The sequence below is a fragment of the Tamandua tetradactyla genome, chromosome 3, assembly GCF_023851605.1.
Source record: "Tamandua tetradactyla isolate mTamTet1 chromosome 3, mTamTet1.pri, whole genome shotgun sequence".
Taxonomy (NCBI): domain Eukaryota; kingdom Metazoa; phylum Chordata; class Mammalia; order Pilosa; family Myrmecophagidae; genus Tamandua; species Tamandua tetradactyla.
This window is the reverse complement of record NC_135329.1, coordinates 175,345,049-175,370,536: the sequence shown is the minus strand read 5'-3', so window position 1 is coordinate 175,370,536 and position 25,488 is coordinate 175,345,049. Positions and strand designations below refer to the sequence as shown.

At 38.0% G+C, this 25,488-nt stretch overlaps 1 protein-coding gene and 1 long non-coding RNA gene across 6 annotated transcripts in view; one reads left to right on the top strand and one right to left on the bottom strand.

Annotated features, from left to right (window-relative positions):
- The first annotated feature begins 38 nt into the window (after positions 1–38).
- LOC143677953 (uncharacterized) lies at positions 39–23,890 on the top strand. Of its 3 annotated transcripts, none has more exons than XR_013172994.1 (4): positions 39–540; positions 13,518–13,600; positions 16,476–18,652; positions 23,783–23,890. It is a non-coding gene; the product is annotated as an uncharacterized LOC143677953 (long non-coding RNA). The 3 variants fall into 3 exon arrangements; XR_013172995.1 differs by lacking the exon at positions 23,783–23,890 and having other exon boundaries at positions 16,476–16,575; positions 18,413–18,433; XR_013172993.1 differs by lacking the exon at positions 23,783–23,890 and having other exon boundaries at positions 16,476–19,759.
- The window catches only part of NIF3L1 (NGG1 interacting factor 3 like 1), a 43,800-nt gene continuing 37,181 nt past the window's right edge, over positions 18,870–25,488 (bottom strand). For all 3 annotated transcript variants that reach the window (XM_077154645.1, XM_077154647.1, XM_077154646.1), the window contains one exon: positions 18,870–19,455. In XM_077154645.1, the coding sequence (XP_077010760.1) occupies positions 19,271–19,455 (185 nt within the window). In that variant the 3' untranslated portion in view covers positions 18,870–19,270. The remainder of the gene's footprint in view (positions 19,456–25,488) is intronic.

Below are 25,488 nucleotides of genomic sequence, written 5' to 3'. Positions count from 1 at the left end.
TGTAAGAAATTTTATGAATGCACTTTACAGATCAGCTGAAGTTTTTAGCAGAATTATTGTATATTTTTTCTTAATTTATTTCAGCATCAGTGTTGCTTAAGCTGTATCAGTTGTGCTATGACTGCTAAGGCTCTAATTTCTTGTGCTATGTTACTTGTCTCTTGCAAGATAGAACACCATCTAAAAAAATTTCTGCTTTTAAAAAAATCATTATCAAAAAAAGGCAGTGGAGATGTATACCAGACATTTGCTTTTTACAAACTTGGCATAGTATTGAAATCCTTGTGTAGGAATACTAAATTAGTTTGTATAATACTCCAAAGACTGGGCTTTCTTAGAATCATGTTTGTTATTTGAATATATGATTAATGTTGCTTCAATTAAAAGAATTACTAACAGAACTTAGATGTAAACTTTTTTTTTAGCTAATTCTAATTCAAATGTAGAACCACTAGCATTGTTCAGAATTTATTTTTCTACATTCTAAGAGATGGGATGGATGACTTTTTCAACTTGGTCCTGAACAGCCATCAGATGACAGTAAGTCATGACAGTAGTCTGCCTTATTACAGATAATAAGAGAGATGAATAATTGTTAAGTAAATAACTTTGTTGTCAGGCTTTTTGTAGAAATTTGATTTCTGCCTTAACGTCTCCTACATTTTGATTCTTCAAATTGCCATTAAACTGTTTTAATTAATGTTGAGGACCTACTACATAGAAGGCTCTCTGATAGAACTTGTTGAGGATAAAAAGATGAAATATTCATCAGTTTATGAGGTTTTGATAACATCTTTCATGCATTGGATAAAGTAAATTTGAAATGATTTACTGATGCTTTGGAAAATATAACTTTAAACATGTGAGTACAATATAAAGCTCATTACCAAATTATCATTAATATTTGATATATATCACTTTGCCCTTAAGCCTTCCCAAGTATTTAGTTCAAAGTATGGTCCTCAAACCGGCAGCAGCAGCAGCATTTCTTTCATCAGCAAATGATTGAGCCCTATTCAAGCCTACTGAATCAGTCTGCATCTTAATTAAATCTCCAGATATCCATATTTACATTAAAGTTTAAAAAGTAACTACACAATTTAGCAGTCAGCACCCAAAAATGATAACTACCTCTAAGAGAAAGGTAACAAAATAGTTCAGAAAACTTGAAAGTAAAGAATAATGTAAGCTGATGCTTTGTTTAAAAAAAAAACAAACAACAAAGGATGTTTGCCAGGAGTATTTTTAGTTATTTGGAAGTACTCGTGTTTTGTTTTGCTAAAGTTGCCAAAATGCAATACACCAGAAATGGGTTGGTTTTTACAATGGGAATTTATTACCTTAGAAATTTACAGTTCTAAGGCCATGAAAATATCCTAATTAAGGAAAGCATCAACAAGACAGTACCCTCTCTGAAGAAAGGCTGCTGGGACATCTGGGGGGGTTCCTCTGTCAGATAACAAGGGACATTGTGGCATCTGCTGGACCTTCGCTCCTGGGTTCCATTGCTTTTAGCTCCTGGTTCCAGTGGCCTCCTCTCTGTGCTTCTTGTGGGTCTTCTCTTAGCATCTCTGGGGCTTTTCTCCCATAAGCTCTCTCCAAACTTCTTTGGGTATTTCTCTCTGAGCTCTCAAGGCTTTTTCTGTGTCCTTTATTCTCTCATAAAGGACTCCAGTAAAGGATTAAGCCCCACCTTGAACTGGGTGAGTCACATCTCAATTGAAATTATCTGATCAAAAAGTCCTACCTACAATGGGTCTGTACCCACAGGAATGGGTTAAAAGAAAATGGCAGAGAATCCCAGAATGACTTGAGATAAATCCCAGAGTGATTTAAACAGTGAATAAAAGAGGATTTGCAAAGTCCCCTTGGGGGAATGACGAGAAAGGGGAAAAATTCAACCTCCCCATGTGGAGAAGTCCTGATGTTCTCAAAAGCAGTGGGGACAACCAAAGCAATAGGCCAAGTGCTCAATCTTGGGGTTTGTTCAGATGAAACATCCCCGCAAAGGATAGGCTAAACCTACTTAAAATTAGGCCTACGAGTCATCCCCAGAGAACCTCTTTCGTTGCTCAGATGTGGCCTCTCTCTCTCAGACAACACGACAAGCAAACTCATTGCCCTCCCTCTCTCTATGTGGGACATGACTCCCAGGGATGTAAATCTTCCTGGCAGTGTGGGACAGAAATCCTAGAATAAACTGAAACTCAGTATCAAGGGATTGAGAAAAACTTCTCAACAAAAAGGGGGAAGAAAGAATGAGACAAAATAAACTGTCAATGACTGAGAGATTTCAAACAGAGTTGGGAGGTTATCCTGGAGGTTGTTCTTACACATTATATAGATATTACCTTTTTAGTTAAGGTATAATGGAGAGGCTGGAGGGAAGTACCTGAAAATGTAAAGCTGTGTTCCAGTAGACGTGTTTCTTAAAGATGTTGTATAATGACACAGGTTTCACAATGTGACCGTGTGATTGTGAAAACCCTGTGTCTGATGCTCCTTTTATCTACCATGTCAACAGATAAGTAGAACATATGGAATAAAAATAAATAATAGGGAGAACAAATGTTAAATTTAGTAGAGTGAAATGCTAGTGATCAATGAAAGGGAGTGGTAAGGGGTATAGAAAAAAAAAGTAGGGGAAACAAAGGCTAAAATATATTGAGTAGATGGAAATACTGGCAGTCAATGAGAGGGAGGGGTGAGAGGATATTGTATATATGAGTTTTTTCCTTTTTACTTTTTCTGAATTGATGCAAATGTAAGAAATGATCATGGTGATGAATGTACAGCTATATGATGATATTGTGAGTTATTGATTATATACCAAGAATGGAATGAGCATGTGGTAAGAATGTTTATATTTGTATGTTGTTATGTTTAAAAAAGGCATTTTCTGGGATATATAACAGCTTCAAATAGCACAACTAGCATGTCAATAAAGAAACTTACAAAATTTATTATAGTAATCTCATTCAAAAATGATTTGGCTATATGTATAGCCAATCATAAATTCTTTAGTCTATTAACCCCTTCTAGAACTCTATCTGAAGAAATTAATCCATAACCTTTAACCCCATTATATCCTTACTGTTCTAGTTTGCTAGCTGCCGGAATGCAATATACCAGAAACAGAATGGCTTTTAAAAAGGGCAATTTAATAAGTTGCTAGTTTACAATTCTAAGGCCGAGAAAATGTCCCAATTAAAACAAGTCTGTAGAAATGTCCAATCAAAGGCATCCATCCAGGGAAAGATACCTTGGTTCAAGAAGACCAATGAAGTTCAGGATTTCTCTCTCAAGTGAGAAGGCAAATGACAAACACAGTCATGGTTTATCACTCAGCTGGAAGGGCACATGGCGAGCACGACGTCATCTGTTAGCTTTCTCTCCTGGCTTCCTGTTTCATGAAGCTCCCCGGGAGGTGTTTTCCTTCTTCATCTCCAAAGGTCGCTGGCTCATGGACTCTCTGCTTCGTGGTGCTGCAGCATTCCTCTGCTCTTTCCAAATTTCTTTCATTCTCCAAAATGTTACCTCTTTTATAGGACTTCAGAAACTAATCAAGACCCACCCAAATGGATGGAGACACATTTCCCCCAATCCAGTTTAACAACCACTCTTGATTGGGCTGCATCTCCAGGAAGATAATCTAATTACAGATTCAAACATACAATATTGAATAGGGATTATTCTGCCTTTACGAAATGGGATTTAGATTAAAATCTAGGGGACATTCATCCTTTCAAACCAGCACACTTACTGTCATTGTGAGTTACCATTACAGGTGAGATGATAATAATATCTTAAGTGTGCTACTTAAGATATTAAGTATCTTAGGAGATACTTAATCTTAGGAGATACAAGGAGAAAAACAGTTGAGGATCACTGTTCCTAGGTTTTTTTTTTTTTTCATTCTATATTTTTTTTATTAATTAAAAAAAATTAACGAACAAACAAAAATATTAACATATCATTCCATTCTACATATACAATCAGCAATTCTCAATAAGGCTATTTTTAAAGCATCATCTCTGGCTGTGGTTTTCCTGCTTCCAACATTCCACCCTGACAAATACCAAATGAATTACTTAAGCTTTTTCAATATATTGTTCAGTTTTTCTCCTTGATGCATTTGCTCAAGCTGTCCTTGACTGAATTCTACCCCTTTTCCCCAGAAAAACCTACCCTACATACCCTTTGCGCATCATTGACATAGGTATTTAAAACAGTGCACTGTTAACTATCATAGCTGTTACATAGTTTTATAGTCAATATATTTCAGAGGTAGATTAAGAAGTGGTTAAGTACACAGGCTCGAGACTAGACTGCCAGGGTTTGTATCCTAGCTTCATCACTTCCTAGCTTTGTGGCCTTGGGCAAACTATGTAGCTTCTCTGTTTCAGTTTCCTCATCTGTAAGATGGGAATAATAATGCCTATATTCTTTTTTTGTGTGTGTAATTTAAACTTAAATATTTAATATTTATTTATATTTTTATTGACAAAAACTCACACAAATACATTCCATGCATGGTATAAAATAAGTGCTTACAATATCTTCACATAAATATGTATTCATCACCAGGATCATTTCTTAGAACATTTGCATCACTCCAACAAAAGGAAAAACTCAATATCCCATACCCCTTATTCCTCCCTCTCATTGACCACTAGTATTTCCATCTACCTAATTTATTTTACGCTTTGTTGCCCCCTGTTATTTATTTTTTTATCCATATTTTTTACTCATCTGCCCATACCCTGGATAAAAGGAGTATCAGACACAGGTTTTCACAATCACAGTTATATTGTAAAAGCTATCTCTTTATACAATCATCTTCAAGTATCAAGGCTACTGGAACACAGCTCAACGATTTCAGGTACTCCAGCTACTCCAATACATCATAAACTTAAAAGGATATCTATTTAATGCATAAGAATAACCTCCAGGATAACCTCTTGACTCTGAAATCTCTCAGCTACTGAAACTTGATTTTGTTTCATTTACCTCTTCCTCCTTTTTTGTCAAGAAGGCTTTTTGAGTCCCTTAATGCCAGGTCCCAGCTCATTTTAGGATTTCTGTCCCATGTTACCAGGGAGATTTATATCCCTGGGAGTCATGTCCCTTGTAGGGGGGAGGGCAGTGAGTTCACCTGCTGAGTTGGCTTAAAGAGAGAAGTCACATCTGAGCAACAAAAGAGGTTCTCTGGAGGTGACTCTTAATTGCCTGTTTTCTTGTTTATGAGGATTGAAAATGTTTATAAAGCATCTAGTAGAGTGCCTGGCACAAAATTAAGGCTGTAGTGTGGACAACCAAAGCTATATGCTGAGCCCCCAGTCTTGGGGTTTGTTTATATGAAACTTAACCCCACAAAGGATAGGTCAAACCTGCTTAAAATTAGGTCTAAGAGTCAGCCCCAAGAGAACATCTTTTATTGCTCAAATGTGGCCTCTCTCCAGCCAACACAACAAGCAAACTCACAACCCTCCCCTGTCTACGTGGGACATGACTCCCAAGAGTGTGGCCCTTCCTGGCAATGTGGGACAGAAATTCTAGAAAGAGCTGAGACTCAGCATTAAGGGATTGAGAAAAACCCTAGAATGAGCTGAGACTCAGCATCAAGGGATTGAGAAAACCTTCTCGACCAAAAGGGGGAAGAGGGAAATGAGACAACGTGTCAATGGCTGAGAGATTCCAAACAGAGTCGAGAGGTTATCCTGGAGGTTATTCTTACACATTAAGTGGATATCATCTTGTTATTCAAGACGTGATGAAGAGGCTGGAGGGAAATGCCTGAAAATGTAGAGCTGTGTTCCAGTAGCCATGTTTCTTAAAGATGATTGTATAATGCTATAGCATTCACAATGTGACTATGTGACTGTGAAAACCTTGTGTCTGATGCTCCTTTTATCTACCTTGTCAAGAGACAAGTAGAACATACGGAATAAAAAATAATAGGGAGAACAAATGTTAAAATAATTTAGTTTCAAATGCTAGTGATCAATGAAAGGGAGGGGTAAGGGGTGTGGTATGCATAATTTTTTTTTCTGTTTTCTTTTTCTGAGTAGATGCAAATGTTCCAAGAAATGATCATGATGATGAATATGCAACTATGTGATGATATTGTGAATTACTATATGTAGAACGAAATGATCAAAATAGGACTGTTTGCATTTATTTGGTGTTTTTTTGTATTAAAAAAATAAATTATTAAGGTTGTATATAATAAGGTATCACTATTGGTATTTTGAGAGTTAATCATCTTTTATAAATTACTAATTTAGGGGAATCACCTAAAAAACAATAAAACAATAGTAATGTGAATATTGATTGTCTTAGTTTTTCAGGGCTGCTGACAAATACCACACACTGGTATTTTGCAAACAGAAATTTATTTGCTCCTGGTTTGGGAAGCCAGAGGTCCAAATCAAGGCATTAGCAGGACTTGTTTACCCCATGGGCTGCATAGTGTTCTGGTGATTTCAATTCCCCATCTTTTGGAGATCCCTCTCTCTTCTTTGGCTTCATCTTCTACTGGTTTCTGGCTATACCTGTGGCTTTCTATGACCAACTCTAATCATACAGATTAAGACCTACCCTGATTTAATTTGGCCACACCTTAATAAAAAGTAACATCTTCAAAAGGTCCTACTAACGTTTTGTAATCTTCAGCTAGATATTGCAATTTACCATGGTTTGCCAACCCCCAACCAAGACCATTCCTGCCAACCCTAAAGAACACCTAGGTTTCTATCTGAGATTCTACAGTTTCCATGCACTACGATTACTTTCCAGAAACCTACAACCTCCAGATGGGTTCCTAGTCCAGATGAGTCCTGAAACCCAGAGGGACCAGCCTCTCTAGAACATCAACTAGTCCCATCCCTGTACCCATATTATCACCAGCCCTTTCCAATATGAAAAAGTTAGAATGGACATAGCCCAAATATCCCTAAAGACTGAGATCAAAGGAGAAGGTGGAGTTACAACAGAGAAGATAGGGTTTAACAAATCAGTAAGACTGCTGAATCATTATATTGATATTTCTTTCAATCTCTAGTGTCTTGGAGCAGCTAGAAGGAAAAACCTTAATTTGTGGAACTGTAGCCCATGCCAAACTCTGAAATCTGTTCTACTACTGACTGTGTGGTATGCTTTGAGATACTGCTTTTTTGAATATATGTTATTTTTCACAATAAAAAAAAAAAGAAGTGGTACAAAGAGTAATGTTCAAAGTTTTAAAAGATTGGGGAAAAAAGCCCTATTAACAAATGGGTTCATATTTATAGAAACACAGATTATAAAGATTTGAACATGTCTTTTGTGGGAGACATTCAACCCCCAGCAATGAACATATATATATATATTTTAAACAGCTTTATTGAGATACAACTCACATACCATACACTTACCCACTTAAACAATACAATGGTTTGGGTTTTTTTATTAATAAAAAAAAATTACAGAAAGAAACACAAACATTCCCAATATGTGATCATTCTATTCTACATATACAATCAGTAATTCACAATATCATCACATAGCTGCAGACTCATCATCCTGATCATTTCTTAGAACATTTGCATCAATTCAGAAAAAGAAACAAAAGGCCAACAGAAAAAATAAAACGAAAACAGAAACAAAAAACATACACACCATACCCCTTACTCCTCCCTCCCACTGATCACTAGCATTTCAAACTAAATTTATTTTAATATTTGTTCCCCCTATTATTTATTTTTATTCCATATGTTCTACTCATCTGTTGACAAGGTAGATAAAAGGAGCATAAGACACAAGGTTTTCACAATCACAGTCACATTGTGAAAGCTACACCATTATACAATCATCATCAAGAAACATGGCTACTGGAACACAGCTCTACATTTTCAGGCGGTTCCCTCCACCCTCTCCATTTCCTCTTAGATAACAAGATGATATTTACTTAATGCATAAGAATAACCTCCAGGATAACCTCTCAACTCTGGTTGGAATCTCTCAGCCATTTGTCTCATTTCACTCTTCCCCCTTTTGGTTGAGAGGATTTTCTCAATCCCTTAATGCTGAGTCTCAGCTCATTCTAGGGTTTTTCTCAGTCCCTTGATGCTGAGACGGAGTTCATTCTCAGATTTCTGTCCCACGTGGCCAGGAAGGGCCACACCCTTGGGAGTCATGTCTCACGTAGACAGGGGAGGGTGGTGAGTTTGCCTGTTGTGTTGGCTGGAGACAGAGGCCACATCTGAGCAACAAAAGAGGTTCTCTTGGGGGTGACTCTTAGGCCTAATTTTTTTCTTTTTTCCTTTTCTTTTTTTTTTTTTTTAATTTTTTTTATTAATCAAAAAAAGAAAAGAAATTAACACAACATTTAGAATCATTCCATTCTACACATGCACTCAGTAATTCTTAGTATCATCACATAGATGTATGATCATCATTTCTTAGTACATTTGCATCGATTTAGGAAAAGAACTAGCAAAACAGCAGAAAAAGATATAGAATGTTAATATAGAGAAGAGAATTAAAATAATAATACTAATAAAAATATATATATATATAAAAAGGAAAAAGAAAAAAACAAAAACAAAAGATACAAACAAACAAACAAAAAACCATATTTCAGGTGCAGCTTCATTCAGTGTTCCAACCTAGTTACATTACACTTAGGTATTATTGTGCTGTCCATTTTTGAGTTTTTGTATCTAGTCCTGTTGCACAGTCTGTATCCCTTCAGCTCCAATTACCCATTATCTTACCCTGTTTCTAACTCCTGCTGGTCTCTGTTACCAATGATATATTCCAAGCTGATTCTCGAATGTCGGTTCACATCAGTGGGACCATACAGTATTTGTCCTTTAGTTTTTGGCTAGACTCACTCAGCATAATGTTCTCTAGGTCCATCTATGTTATTACATGCTTCATAAGTTTAGTCTGTCTTAAAGCTGCATAATATTCCATCGTAGGTATACGCCACAGTTTGTTTAGCCACTCGTCTGTTGATGGGCATTTTGGCTGTTTCCATCTCTTTGAAATTGTAGATAATGCTGCTATAAACACTGGTGTGCAAATGTCCGTCTGTGTCTTTGCCCTTAAGTCCTTTGAGTAGATACCTAGCAGTGGTATTGCTGGGTTGTAATCCATTCTGCCATTCTATGTCTTTTGATTGGGAAATTCAGTCCATTAACTTTTAGTGTTATTACTGTTTGGATAATATTTTCCTCTACCATTTTGGCTTTTGTATTATATATATCATATCTGATTTTCCTTCTTTCTACACTTTACTCCATACCTCTCTCTTCTGTCTTTTCATATCTGACTCTAGTGCTCCCTTTAGTATTTCTTGCAGAGCTGGTCTCTTGGTCACAAATTCTCTCAGTGACTTTTTGTCTATAAATGTTTTAATTTCTCCTTCATTTTTGAAGGACAATTTTGCTGGATATAGGAGTCTTGGTTGGCAGTTTTTCTCTTTTAGTGATTTAAATATATCATCCCACTGTCTTCTAGCTTCCATGGTTTCTGCTGAGAAATCTACACATAGTCTTATTGGGTTTCCCTTGTATGTGACAGATTGTTTTTCTCTTGCTGCTTTCAAGATCCTCTCTTTCTCTTTGACCTCTGACATTCTAACTAGTAAGTGTCTTGGAGAACGCCTATTTGGGTCTATTCTCTTTGGGGTGCGCTGCACTTCTTGGATCTGTATATTTAGGTCTTTCATAAGAGTTGGGAAATTTTCAGTGATAATTTCTTCCATTAGTTTTTCTCCTCCTTTTCCCTTCTCTTCTCCTTCTGGGACACCCACAACACGTATATTTGTGCGCTTCATATTGTCATTCAGTTCCCTGATTCCCTGCTCAAGTTTTTCCATTCTTTTCCCTATAGTTTCTGTTTCTTTTTGGAATTCAGTTGTTCCATCCTCCAGTTCACTAATTGTAGCTTCTGTCTCTTTAGATCTACCATTGTAGGTATCCATTGTTTTTTCCATTTTTTCTTCTTTGTCCTTCACTCCCACAAGTTCTGTGATTTGTTTTTTCAGATTTTCTATTTCTTCTTTTTGTTCAGCCCATATCTTCTTCATGTCCTCCCTCAATTTATTGATTTGGTTTTTGAAGAGATTTTCCATTTCTGTTCGTATATTCAGCATTAGTTGTCTCAGCTCCTGTATCTCATTTGAACTATTGGTTTGTTCCTTTGATTGGGCCATATCTTCAATTTTCCGAGCATCATCCATTATTTTCTGCTGGTGTCTGGGCATTTGATCAGATTTCCCTGGGTGCGGGACCCAGCTGGTTGAAAGGTTTTTCTGTGGAATCTCTGGGCTCTGTTTTTCTTTTCCTGCCCAGTAGGTGGCGCTCGTGGCGGTCGTTTGTCTGCGGGGCAGTCGGCCCGGGAAACCGCGCGTGGAGGCAGGGGTCGCTGGTTGTGGCTTGGGGGAGTGCCGGTCCAAATTGCCCAGCTGGCCCGAGACGCCAAGCGTGACGGGAGGGCCCCGCTATCCAATGTTCCCAGTCAGACCGGGGAGCCACGTGCGTGGAGGGGACCCCAGTCGCCAGCCGCCCCAGCCGGGAAAACGTGCACCCCTCGGGTATCTCACCGCAGTGGATTCTCCCTACCCGTTCAGCCATTCCAGAATGGGGTACGCTGTCTTTTTTGGTCTCTGTCGTGACTCCGGGAGCTGTTTGGTATTGTTTCTGTTTCTTTAGTTGCTTTTCTGGAGGAGGAACTAAGACCCGCGCGTCTTACTAAGCGACCGTCTTCTCCGGAAGTCCTTAGGCCTAATTTTAAGTAAGCTTGACCTATCCTTTGTGGGGTTAAGTTTCATATGAACAAACCCCAAGACTGGGGGCTCAGCCTTTAGCTTTGGTTGTCCACACTGCTTGTGAGAATATCAAGAATTCAACTTGGGTTTGGGAATCCTAAAAATTTCTAATTATTACCTTATATGGGTAGGATTTCTATATCAGCATAACCATTTTGAGATTTACATTTATGGTTTTGTCTATTGGTACATTTTGTCCTTTCCATTCCTGAATAGTATTTTTTTGAATGGATCTGCTAAAATTTGTCTATCTTAAGCCTTTGTAAGAAACCTGAAGCTAATTTTTTTCCATCTGATCTTGTTGATTGAAACATAAACTCCAAAGTAGCACCTCTGCAGGATTCTCCCAGCAGATGGTTATAATTTTAAACTTCATGCTGAACACTTAAAAGTAATCAAACACCTAACTATTTAATACCATATACTTCTTTGAAACTCTTGCTCAGTAAAAGACAAGCAAAAACATTGTGATGTAGTACTATAGTTTTGATACTTTTCCAAATTTTATTATGGAATCCTAAAGCAATATTTTCCATTAACAGTTTATTAAACTTAATCACATACCTTTATATCCATCCATCAAGTCATTATGTTTTTAGTGTATTTCAAAGTAAATTGCAGACATCAGTAAATTGCAGGAAATATTTCTAAATACTTCATCATGCTGATTATTCACTAGAGTTCAATATTTATTTACAGAATTTTCTTTAATGTGAAATAAACATATATAAATCTTAAATGAATATTCAGTTAGTTTTATCATATATATACACATGCATAGTTCTTTCAAGATATAGAACATAACTTCCACCTAGAAAGTGCCCTTACCCTCTTTTCATTGAATTCTTGCCCATATCATAGCCTTATTTTGCTTGTTCTAGAATTTCATGTAAATAGAAGCACATTATATATAGCCTTTTGTGTATGTCTTATTCTGCTCAGTATAGTGTTTATGAAATTCATTCATGATTTTTCATGGATTGATAGTTCATTCCTGTCATTGCTGAATCAAATTTTGTTTATTTAATGTATTATCTTTAAGAAAACAGAACTAGAGCTTCTATCATTGATTCCTTGTGACTGCTACAATGTAAATTTTGTTGAGGCTTCATTATTTCCAATATTATTCTAGCTACCTGATATACTGGGAGCTTTCATTCTGGGTCTGAAGTTTTGGATGTTTATGGAAGTCAATCATTGTTGCTGCCTACTTGGAAATTGCCTTATTTGCTATTTTCATCTGGAGCACTGTTTTTTCTGTGAATATATTCAAGTAACTTGTAGGAGTACTTTGATTCATACATAAGCAGAACATTTATAACTCACTGGCCATTTAAGTTGTTTCTTTTTAGATGAATGGAACATGAGCAGAAATCAAGGTTTGAAACGGAAAAATAACCTTGTAAAATCATCTAATCTTTAAATTGGGATTTCAGGGAACAAGACAACTATATAACTCTGATATGAATACTTCAATTTATAAATCCTTTTTATCAAAACTAAATACTAAATATTAAAATTTTATGGCTTTTTCATATATTTACTGGACTATGGAATTCTCCTGAAAAAATGGTTCAATAGGATTTGACACTTTTAAAACATTTATATTCATTTCAATCACTCTATTCCCAGTCCTGATTGTCTGTCCTAATGATATAACATAAATGTTTTCAAAGTTCTTGTTTAAGAATTGACAGTTTAAGAACTGTCAAATATTCCCGACAGTGCATGAGTAAATCCTTACCATGGAATATTGAAAAGATCTTAAAATATATTTGTTTCAATATCATTTCAGGAAAAAGACAATCCTCTTTATCTAATCTCAAGTAGTAAAAAGCAGAAACAGAAATTTTATGTAGTCTAGTTAGAAATATATACACCTCTATACACATATAGAGTGAAAGGATGCTGCATGAAAATGCCATAAAGTATTTAAAATACTAATTTTAGATGATGATGTAATTTTTATTCCTATTCTTAATAAATCTTTATGTTCAAAATTTCCCAACAATTATGTACTATTGTATTCAGGAAACGTATTTTTGTTTGAAATATATGACATAATATCTGATACCTAAATTCTAAAAAAAAAAAAGAATTCAACTTGGGGAAGTTGAATTTTCCCCTGTTCTCACCATTCCCCAAAGGGGACTTTGCAAATACTTTTCCGCTCACTGATCAAATCTCTCTGGGATTCATTGGGGCATCACTCTGGGCAAACCAACAAAATCTCATGTCTTACCCAATTTACAATGGTTTTTAGTATAGTCACACACATGAGCAAACCACAATTTTAGGACATTCTCATCACCTCAAAAAGAAACCCTGTACCTTTAAACTTTCTGCCCCAATTCCCTACATATCTTTCCACCCCACTCTCCTAGCCCTATGCAACCACTAATCTATTATCTGTCTGTATAGATTTTCTTATTCTGTCCATTGTAAGGAAATACTACAGTTTGTTTATTCATTTGTCTGTTGACGGACACTTGGTTTGTTTCCATCTGTTGGCTATTAATAATGCAGCTGTAACATTTGCATGCAAATTTTTGTGTAGCTATTTATCTTGGGAATATACCTATAATTGTTAGGTGTTTTGAATTAGTTAAACTGGATTTTAAATTTGGTTCTGGGTGGAGGTCAGGTTTGACAAAATGGGAAACTGAGACCATAATGCATGAGAAAAAATAATTTGTTACAGGTCCCAGCAGAAGAGAGATGCCATAAATGATCAAGGGGACACAAGATCTGCTCAAGTGGCTCAACCAGCAGCAGGGTCCAGAGGTAGAGATTAGTAGATTTCCTGCAGTGGTCAAGGATTGGTTAGTTTAAATCAAAACGATATATGAAAAGGGAAAGGGACTGGGGGTCTGAGAGTAGTGGAGATGGTTAGCTTACATTTTGGGCCAACTCTAAGTTCTGGGTGATGAGGTGTGGATTTTGACTGCAGATGTGGATGAGCTCTGGAGAATAAAGGCCCCAGGAGTTGAAGATTTTTTATTGACTAGGCCGAAGGTCAATGTTGAGGCAAGTGGCTTAGCCCAAGTAAGAGAGATGCCAGTGCAGCACACACAAAAAATGATAAGACAATCCATCCTTCAATGTCTCAGCATCTATTTGGATGGTTGATACTAACTACCAGGTATACAGCACTATCAAGCCAGTGCATAAGGCACTAGAGGATGTTGGCTATTATAAAAATACCAATAAATAGTAAAACCAAGAAAGGGGATAGCCAGGAGAAAATGTCAGAGGATTCTTAAAGTCTGAGGTATCTGTTGAAAACCTTGGTTCTATTTTGAGACACTTTTATCTCTTGGGCCATCTTTTGGAAAATGATTTTGACCTGCCTCAAATTATTAATATACATTTAGCAAGAGGTGCTTCTTATGGTGCAGAAAACCCCTTTGGTCAAGAAGTAGTATAAGGCTAGGCGGTTATTCAAGACTACCTGGAGTAGGGAATCTATTTGTTGTTTTATCAGTCCTTATTAGCTTACAGAGGGACAAAAGATCATGCAAAGGACCCGAAGGCACATATGGGCCTTCAGTGTCCCGTTTGCTAGGGAGTAGTAGAAGGCGGCTGTACAGCCATGGAAGGTACAACTCATGGTGATAAGCATCACATAGTAGTAGAAGGCGGCTGTACAGTCATGGAAGGTACAACTCATGGTGATAAGCATCACATAAGTGGAGCCCCTATCATTTGATGCAGTGGAGCCCCTGCATCAAATGAAGCAGGCTATCATTTCAGCCAAGTAATATTTTGAAGGCTCTCCTTCCCATTTCTCAAGGTCAGTGTCTGGATTCATTAGCTGGCTTGAGCGTACAAGTGACTCTGGTTCATCAGGGTGATAGGAACAGCAGTCGGTGACCTTCAGTGGTGGTCACAAGCAGTGTTGTCTCCATCAGCAAACTCGTGGAATAAGCAATGTTGTCAGAGGCAAGGTGGTGATTGCCAGGCATCAGTCTGGAGCTGGAGATAGTTACCCTCCCAAGTAGCAATCCATAAAGGATGGGGAATTTTGTCATGGACTTTTAAGTACCATTGAGCAGCTCTACTCATGGTTTCTCTGCAGGTTTCTGTAAAATGGTTGTTAAAGAGCTCCATGATTAAAAGTCAGGGGTAGGGTGGGCCGCGGTGGCTCAGCGGGCAAAGTGCTTGCCTGCTATGCCGGAGGACCTCGGTTCGATTCCCGGCCCCAGCCCATGTAACAAAAAACGGAAAAACAAAATACAATAAAAAAAAAAAAACAAGAAAAAATGTTTCCCTTTCTTCCTTCCTTCCTTCCTTCTATTCTTCCTTCCTTCTCTCTGTCTTTCCTTTAAAGAAAAAAAAAAAAAAAAAGTCAGGGGTACTCTGGGTTGCACCAAGCAAAGGCTTTGGCTGCATGTCACACATGGTGCCCTGCACTTCCCTCCACAGGAGGAATATGTTTTATCCACAGTATTTGCCAGTTGGGTGTTAATTCTTTGTAGGACCTCTTTGCAATCCAAGCTTTTGCCTCAGAACAAGCGAAAACAACCCCACGGGCAGAGTTGATTTGATTATACTCATGAGACTGTTGGTGCTGTATGAGAATTTTATTTTGGTTATGCCTGGATCAAGGGTCATTCGTGCATTGATGCCAATGTGATGCCAATCAAATGTGAACTATTTGATATATAGGTTGGATAGCTCTAGGTTATTAACCACACCATGTGGCATGCTGGGCACAAGTGGTTGAGACGCGACAGCCAGCAATCTCTGTCCAATCCCTGGGTACAATTTTAGGATTATCCAAGTATTGTTTGAGCATTCTTGGACCTACGAGGTGAGGCCTTATGGGTGGGTAAGTAAGCCTGTAACCCAAGCAGACTGCAAAAACTAAGACCCAGAGCCAGGGTCAACAGTGACATTGCACTGGTAGGCAGAAACCAACTTCTGGGGCTGCTGCTTGTATCATGACAGCCAGACTTGGTTGGTATGTCTCCCTTTCTAAGAAATTGCATAATGTATTCTCACAGACTTGCTCTATGTCTGCTGCTCGTCAGCCTGGGTATTGTGTCTTGTCATGGGTAATAGATACTCATGGAAGAGTAAAAGGAGGTCTTTTATTACGTGACTGACATCTACCAGGTGTAACTTCTCTTCACCTCTAAAAGTAACCCAGAACATTCCACTGCTTGGTCTGGAAGCAAAAACCTCTATTTCCTGGTAGCTCTGGCAGTAATGGGAAGTGGTCCTATGTAATAAATATGGCTGTGAGAAAAGGGTTTACACATATCCCCCAACCCCCCATGGAACATGATCCCAGCTATGGGATGCCAATGTTTGGTTTTGGAGCACAGTCACAGCCTTATTAACTATTTTGGCTAATGATGGGTCTAGAGGCAATTCCTTTCTATGTGCCCACTCTGAGTTCCAAGATGCTATGATCCCAAGAGTGCCATGCCAGTGTGTCGGGGAAGCTTGGGGGTCCTAACTGGGTAGTCTCTGAGTGACCTGCTGAATACACTGTGTAGCAATGAATTTCAGGTAGTTTATCAGCAGTGTCCTTGAATAGTGAGTTGAGCATGGGTGAAAAGGGTGAAGCTGAAAGCTGTTTCCCAATGTGGAGCTCCCCACAAGGGCCTTCCTTGTATGAGAAAATTGTTTCTATTGGTCTGATCCCCACCAGCCCTTTGGCCACCATCCAAGAATCAGTGAAGATTCAGATGTTGGATAACCGACCCATTTCCAGCTTTGCCAACGGTGCTTACCTCAAACAGCCATCTTGGGTAAGTGCAGTGTTTAAGGCCTGGTGATATGCCATGGCCCTACAGTGAGCAGTACTGCATACAATGATAGTATATCGATTCCTTTTCTATTATCAGGTCCCAAAGGGCTCCCCAGTTAGCTAGTGAAGGGAGCAGTGTGGGTACCATCACAGCATCTCAGGATCTGTGGGCAAGGGGCTGAACAAGGGGGAAGCCACATCCATCTGTAACTTGAAAAAGGCTCTGTCAGATTTAGCCCCCTTCTGTAGATACCATTTCCATTCTATAAGCAAGGCTTCTGCGGGGAAACTATCTTACATGGCATCATGGGAATATGCATATGCAAGCGGACCAGTTGTGGTCCTGCAAGCTGTTCTATCTCTAGAAGAAGCCAATAAGCAGACAGGAACTGCCCTTTCCAAACAAACAAACAAAGAATGCCACTATTTGCCAAGCTTAGTCCAAAGGCTAAGACTAAAGTCCATTCCTGGTGGGACAAGGGGCATGGATTGGGAAATGGCCTGTTGTGCCAATTCTAAGGCATGTGTTTAGGGCTCTCCCCAGTGGAAAGCAAGTTTATTTGCAATTTTGCATATGGGCTGTAATTAGAGTGGGGGATGTGGGGTATGTTAACTCCAAAATATGAAAAATCTTAATAAGTGAGGTCTAAATAGATGAGGTGGGCTTCTATTTGATGGTGAGGGGGATCTCAGATGAGGTCTTACAGGACCAGATGATGCCCAGAAACTTGACAGAGTTTGATGGCCCTTTGATTTTCTGGGGTGCTATTGTCCAATTTCACTCTTGTAAATGAGTTGAGTGTGGCTAGGTCCTATCAGAGGACCTCTTTAGCATTGCCCCTTAATTGGAGATCAGTTATATAGTGTTAGTTTGTAGAGTGCTTTGTTTGTAGAGTTCGTTAAGGTCCAGGTGGCAGTAGTTAGGATTCTTTGGTTACTGGCCAAGTAAATCACAACAAAGCAATTGCCTGTGTTCCTGAGTATATCTTGTATTAATTTGACAATGTTAAGTATAGGAGCTTTGATGGCAAGACTTGTGCATTAAGGTTGGTATAATTGATGGTTAAAGGCCCTTCACTGGTGGAGGCTTTGACTTGGCCAAAAAAGACTACTACATGGGGAAATTGTAAGTATGACTCCCTTTCTTTAGATTACAGGTACCTTGTTGCAAATTATATTGCAGCATTTATTACCTTGATTGGCAGGGGCAGTTTCACACAGGCCCTATTTTGCCTGGCCCAGGGGAGCCAGGCAGTGTGTTAAGTGTCAATAGCTATAGTGGGGAAAGAGCAAAAAGTACTGCCACGAGGAGTACCTATTTAATAAGAATTGTTCATTAGTCACTTTGGGAGGTGGGTAAGGACTCGGCCTGATATGCAGGAGGCCTTGGGGGAGAGGGGAATGGGAGGGCCACATGGTCCCCTATAAGAGTGCCTGATAAGCCGGGTTCTGTGACTTGATGTGAGTCCCCCGTTCATATCCTGCCAATAGTCCCACCCATTCATAGCCTCCTAGATAGTATGAGCCATGCAGATAATGTTGAGCAAGGCTGTCAAGTGATTGAGAAAGGCTGTAGAGGGTTTCCTGTAAGAAAATTTCCCATGACCTTGTGTCAAAGGTTAGAATACTGATTTCACATCTTTCTTCTTTCTTAACATACAGATATGTACCCTATAAAATTCCCTCTAATCTCTTTAGTTTTAGCTATATTCCATAAATTTTGCTGCATTATATCATTTTCATTAATCTCAAAGCATTTACTTCTCTTTTTATTTCATCTTTGACCCACTGGTTACTTAGAAGTGGGCTGTTCAATTTTCCTGTTTTTGTTTCCCAAGTATTTTCCAGAGTCACCCCACATTTTGACCTAAGAACAAGATGGGAAACACTGAAGTCCTTCTCCTCAGAAGAAAGCCCTCCAGGACAGGAGAGGAGGAGTCCTGTGTTCTTGGCTGCAGCAGCCTAGAGTGGAGTCTATCCTTCACTGAGCTGGGCGGGAAGAGGAAGACAGCAGTCTTAATTCAAATACCACGGACTCTGACCTTTCTCACTGAATTTTCACAGATTTTTCTGAATAGGTATTTCATCATTTGCTGTTTACCCTTAGGGATGTTTCCAGAGGCTCTGACTTGTATTTGTGTAATTTTCACCAGTTTCACTGGGGAAGCAGGTCAGCAGAGCTCTTTATGCTGTTCTGCCAAAAGTCAATCCCTCCATATGTATATTTTCAGATTACTAATAAATCTCATTCTCATTCTAAAATTTGGTGGGAGACACGTGAAACAGGAACAGGGACATATAGATAGACTTTATTACCCCTAAAGAGGCTACTAGCCAAGTGTTCTAATCCCCAATTTTTTAAGTATATTTTTACACTAATCCGGTACACATACAGCTATATTGATACATCCTATATAAATGAGGAGAGGATTACTTGAGCTACTTACCAAGAATGTTAATCAACAATTTTAGTCAATGTTTCCTAGAATTTATAATGAATATTTGTTCTTTAAAAGGTAGTTTTCACCTTATGAACTACAGAACATTTGGTAAGCCAGATTAAAATACCAGAAATGATAATTCACACTCTTAAGACATTCCTCCAGAAATATACCGACTCCATAAACTCATGTTACACATTCAACTTGGGATCCAACTGATTTGTAGATTGGGTCAACATGTCGTTCCTGTATGTGTTAGACCACATGAACAGGGTCTCTGTCTGTCTCTGACAGGATAATATCAATCTTATTCTCCAAGTGAGCACACAGCATATCTTGAAGGTCAGAAAGAAAGCCTCGTTCAGTGTTGCTGTGTTCACAAAGGATGACATTTATTCCTTGGGAAGTTGCATCCAGAATATCATGATGGGACATCTCACCTGCCAAAAAGGACAGAGCAAATGCGTAAATGTTAGACATGGAGTCTGAGGAATACTGAACCATAACTGCAGAACTACCAAGTTTGTGTTCTGTATAAAGTAAATATAGTACAGCAGAACTACTTTATATAGACATCCAGAAAACTGTGTACAACTTTTCTTACATGTCCTCTAATTGAAACAAACAAACAAAAAAAGACCACTCTATTGAGAATTCCAATTTCTTTCTCCTAGGCAGACCCAAAATAAATGTCCACAGTAATGGACACACACAGCCATAATCTAGTACTGCCAGAGCCAGAACTGTAAGAGCATCCAGTCAACATGTATTCATAATTTTAAAAGTGACCACTGCTAAGTAAAATGGGGCTTTCAGAAAGCTTCTTTCTTATGTAAGCAATAAAAACGAAATACCTCAGGAGAAAAAAATCTTATATTTCCCAGAAGACCCCTTTTTGTTTTGTAGCACTAATATTTCCAGCATCAACCCTATTTAATTCATATAGGGGAAATGAACTTAAGGTTATTTCAAGATGAAAAACAAATTATTTCCCTTTTACCTTAGGTAAAATTTCTATAAATTCTGAAGTTATTGGAAGAAAATCTCATCTTCTATGAAAAGATTTTGGAAAAATTCAAATGTTTTAAATTTTTTAAAACCCCAACTGTCAATTTGATCACTTCTAACTTAAGAGCAAAAATATACTGTGTGCAATTTAGTTTGTTTATAAAAAGCATAATTTGAAAATATATTTAGAGACATAAAAACACTTAAAAAATTAAGGAAAAAAGTGAGGATTTTTCCCCCTGGACATTTTCAATTCCCCTATACTTTCCCCCAATCTTATCATTTCACTATAAGGAATACTTTTTATTCCAGTACCCTTTAAAATATCTTAATCTATAATAGTAATGGTATATATAGCAAAATAAGAAAAGACACTAAGGTGGCCTGGTTAGAAGCCATGCTTTAGGAAAGACAAATCTAGACGCATAGATTATTAATTGTACTGACAGGACAAAGTACGAATGGGGGGAAATCCATGAAGACAATGCAGTAATAGCTGAGGGCAAAAGAAAACTAAAGTCTGGCTCAGGAAAGAAAAAGCAAATGGGAAAGTGCAAGCATGAGTCAGACAAATGAGAAAATGTAATCACATTTGCAAGGATTATACCTCATCTGCTTGTCTTTAGAGGCTATTACCCTTAATGACCTAATGCCATGAAAATACAATTCCTGGTTCACAGGATGAGTTATGAACTTCAGCAGAGGCCTATATATGGTCCTTGGGCTGGTGCTTCCCATCCGTGAAGTTCACTTCAAATAATACTTTTAAGGACCATATATGTAAAGTTAGCCAACATAACAGGACTATTTTCTATTTCACAAAGTAGCCAGACAAGGACGTTTAAACATTTTGGCTTGACTTTACTTTGTGCATAGATTACTTTCAATTAAAAAAAAAAATAGTTTAAAAAAAAATCATTAATTATGAGAACACGGAAATAATCACACAAACCCAAACTGAGAGAGACCACAAATTAAATAACCTACACTACTAAAAAATGTGAGTGCTATGAAGACAAAGTGAGGAATAATTCCAGACTGAAAAGAGACTATACAACAACTAAATGCAATGTGTGATCCTGGATCAGATAAGCATCAGAAAAAGAAATGCTATAAAAAATTTGAATACGGACTATATATTAAAAAATTGCTTTAACAATATTAAATTTCCTACATTTGACAATTGTTCCACGGTCATGTAAGAGAATATCCTGTTCTTAGGAGATATATGCTAAAGTACTTAGGAGTAAACAGTCATGGTCTCTACAATTTACTTCAAAATGCTTTTTTGGGGGGAGTAGTTATAAATACATACAAACACACAAACATTCATACAGCAGATGATATGGACAAATGTAGCAAAATATAAGTATCAGTAATCTAGGTGAAGGGCATACTTCATTATACTATTCTTACAACTTTTCTGTAAGGTCTGAAATTTCTTCAAAATAAAATGTTAAAAATAATTTTAAAATAGTCACACGCCAGAAAAAAAAATAGTCACACACCATACTGTCAGAAATTTAGTCACATTCTCTATATATACAAAGTTTATTTCAATTTGGTCCAGGTTTGAGGGTTTGAAAAAAATCTTTCATCTTGAGAAAAATAGGTAACAGGTATATATATATATATATATTTTAAACTGTGAAATACAATGAATATATGAAAAAGCAATAAATTTCCTAGTACATTGTATCAAGTAGTTATAAAACAGATTTCAGAGTCTGTTATGGGTTACAATTCCACAATTTTAGTTTTTTTCCTTCTAGCTGCTCTAAGACACTGGAGACTAAAAGAAATATCAATATAATGATTCAACAGTCATACTCATTTGTTAAATCTTATCTTCTCTGTTATAACTCCACCTTCTTCTTTTATCTTTCTCCCAACCTTTAGGGGTATTTGGGCTATGCACATTCTAACCTTTTAATGCTGGAAAGGGCTACTGATAATATGGGATAGGGGGATGGAACTACTTAATGTTCTAAAGAGACTGGCCCCTCTGGGTTTCAGCACTCATCTGGCCTAGGAACCCACTGGAGGTTGCTGGTTTCTGGAAAGTAATTATAGTGCATGGAAAAATAACCGGTGAACACAACCTCACCAAAGAGAAAATCCAAACCGTCCGTTTACTCTTGTGCTCTACCTCTCCCTGCCCCCACAATTATTTACCCCTGGTATTGCTATGGTACTGTTGATGTCTTCCTGTTAAACACAGACCATAACATGCAATAATTTCCACCCTATAACCTAATATTGACTCTTTGTACACGATTCCTACCTTTGAACTAGTTCATACAATACCTTATTTGAATTTGTAGTGTCAACTGGTGGGATGCATGGATCTACACAACCCCTTTCAATCATGTTGGCCTTCAATATGGTAATATTACTTATAGACCCACTAATGATCTGTCTTCACTTCTATCCATTCCCTTACATTTAAGTTCAACCTCATTAGCTAACAATTCACCCATCTCTAGCTTCTGCATATCTCTATGTTCCTATATTCTACATTATAAGCCTCTGAGTTTATATTTACCAAGGCATAAAAGCAAAATCTTACAGTATCTGTCCTTTTGTGTCAGGTTTATTCCATTCATCATTTTATCCTCATGGTTCATCCCTGTAGTCATATGCTTCAGGAACTCATTTCGTCTTACTGCTGCATAATAATCGATCATATGCACATACCACATTTTGTTTATCAACTCGTCTACTGATGCTGCTATGAACATTGGTATGCTAATGCCTGTTTGTGTCACTGCTTTCTAGCTCTTCAAGGTATATATCAGTTAGTGCTATTGTGAGGTAACAGGGCCACTCGATATTCAGTTTTCTAGGGAACCACCAGACTGTCTTCCATAGTGGCTATACCATTATTCATTCCAATCAGCAGTGCACAAGTGTTCCAATTTCTCCACAAACTCTCCAAATACATTTATAGTTTCCTGTTTAATAACAGTCATTCTTATAGGTGTGAGGTTATATTTCATTATAGTCATGATCTACATTTCCCTTATAGATAATGAAAATGAGCATCTCTTCGTGTATTTTTCAGCCATCTGTATTTGCTCTTCAGAAGATGTCTATTCATATCTTCAGCCCATTTTATAAATGGGTTGCTTGTTCTTTTGTTGTCGAGTTGTAAAATTTTATGTACACAGGAAATGAAACCTTTATTCAACACAAGATTTCCAAATATTTTCTGCCATTGAGTTGGTTGCCTCTTCACCTTTTTGACAAACTCTTTTGAGGCACAGAAGCATTTGATTTTGAGGAGTTCCCACTTATCTATTTTTGATTTCATTGCTTGTGCTTTGGGTGTAAAGTTTAAGAAGCTACCTCCTATTACTAAGTCTTGAAGGTGTTTCCCTGTATTTTCTTCTAGGAGTTTTATGGTACAGGCTCTTATATTTAGGTCTTTGATCCACATTTTATAAAAGGTGTAAGGTAAGGTTCCACTTTCATTCTTTTGGCTATTGAATTCCAGTTCTCCCATGCCCATTTACTGAAAAGACTATTTTGTCCCAGTTCAGTGGACTTGGGAGACTTGTCACAGATCAGCTGACCACAGATTTGGTGATCTATTTCTGTACTCTCAAATCAATTCCTTTGGGTCAATCCTTCTATCTTTGTGCTAGTACCATGCTGTTTGGGCCACTGTGGCTTTATAATAAGCTTTAAAACCAGAAACTGTTGCTTCTGGGCCAAGATGGCGGCTTAACAATGTGTGCATTTTCCTTCGTCCTCCAGAACAACTACTAAATAACCAGACACAGTACAGAACAGCTTCTGGGGCCACATCAGTGGCCGGACATACAGCGTACCCCAATCTGGACCAGCTGGACTGGCTACGAGCCCCCCCCCGAACTGTGAGTTCCCCAAGTCCCGGTGGCCAGCACCCCTCCCCCACAGGCTGCTTCCCAGAGGGGAAAGGAAAGAGACTTTACCAGCATCAGGTGCCAAGCACAACCAAACGCCAATTGTGGAATTAATTAACAAATTCTGACTACTAAAAATAGTCCCCCAGCTCAGGTGCAGCTGGTCAAAGCAGAGGTCACTCATTTTTGCCCCGGTGCCAAGGGGGCAGGGCTGACGGAAAAAGGAAAAAAAAAAGAAGGAAACAGAGGTTTTTGTGGCCTTTTGTCACTACAAAGGCTTGACTGCATTTGGATACAGCAGCAGGGCTCCTCAGGCTGCAACTGCCCCAGCCATAGGCAGAAACAAGGTAGTTTGAGGGCTTGTGTGGAGCCTGTGCCTTCTCTTCCCCAGGGGAGGGGTGAAGCCCAACTCAGGTGGAATCCCTCCCTCAAGGAATTCAGACTCCAGGGCTTGGTAATTTGAAACCATTAAAACCAGCCTACAATAGGTCAAGTCTACTTAAAATTTAGGCCTAAGGGTCACCCCCAAGAGAGCCTCTTTTGTTGCTGAGATGTGGCCTCTCTCTCCAGCCAACACCACAAGCAATCTCATCACCCTACCCCTGTCTACATGGGACATGACTCCCAGGGGTGTGGACCTTCCTGGCAACGTGGGACAGAAATCCTAGAATGAGCTGAGACTCAGCATCAAGGGACTGAGAAAAACCCTAGAATGCGCTGAGACTTAGCATCAATGAATTGAGAAAACCTTCTGAACCAAAAGGGGGAAGAGTGAAATGAGACAAAGTGTCAATGGCTGAGAGATTCCAAACAGAGTCGAGAGGATGTCCTGGAGGTTATTCTTATGCATTAAGTAGATATCATCTTGTTATTCAAGATGTAATGGAGAAGCTGGAGGGAACAGCCTGAAAATGTAGAGCTGTGTTCCAGCAGCCATGTTTCGTGAGGATGAGTGAATAATGATATAGCTGTCACAATGTAACTGTGTGGCTGTGAAAACCCTGTGGCTGATGCTCCTTTTATCTACCTTGTCAACAAACGAGTAGAACATATGGAATAAAAATAAATACTAGGGGGAACAAATGTTAAAATAAATTTAGTTTGAAATACTAGTGATCAATGAAAGCGAGGGGCAAGGGGGTATGGTAGGTATAATCTTTTTTTTTCTTTCCTGTGTTCGTTTTATTTCTTTTTCTGAATTAATGCAAATCTTCTAAGAAATGATGAATATGCAACTAAGTGATGATATTGTGAATTACTGATTATATATGTTGATGTTTTATTTGGTTTGTTAATTTTTTAATTAATAAATAAATTTTAAAACACACAAAAAAATAAGGAATGGGGGAACAAATGTTAAAATAAATTTAGTTTGAAATGCTAGTGATTAATGAAAGTGACGGGTAAGGGGTATAGTATGTATAATCTTTTTTTTCTGTTATTGTTTTATTTCTTTTTCTGTTGTCTTTTATTTCTTTTTCTGAATTGACGCAAATGTTCTAAGAAATGATGAATATGCAACTATGTGATGATATTGAGAATTACTGAATATATATGTAGAATGGAATTATATGTTAA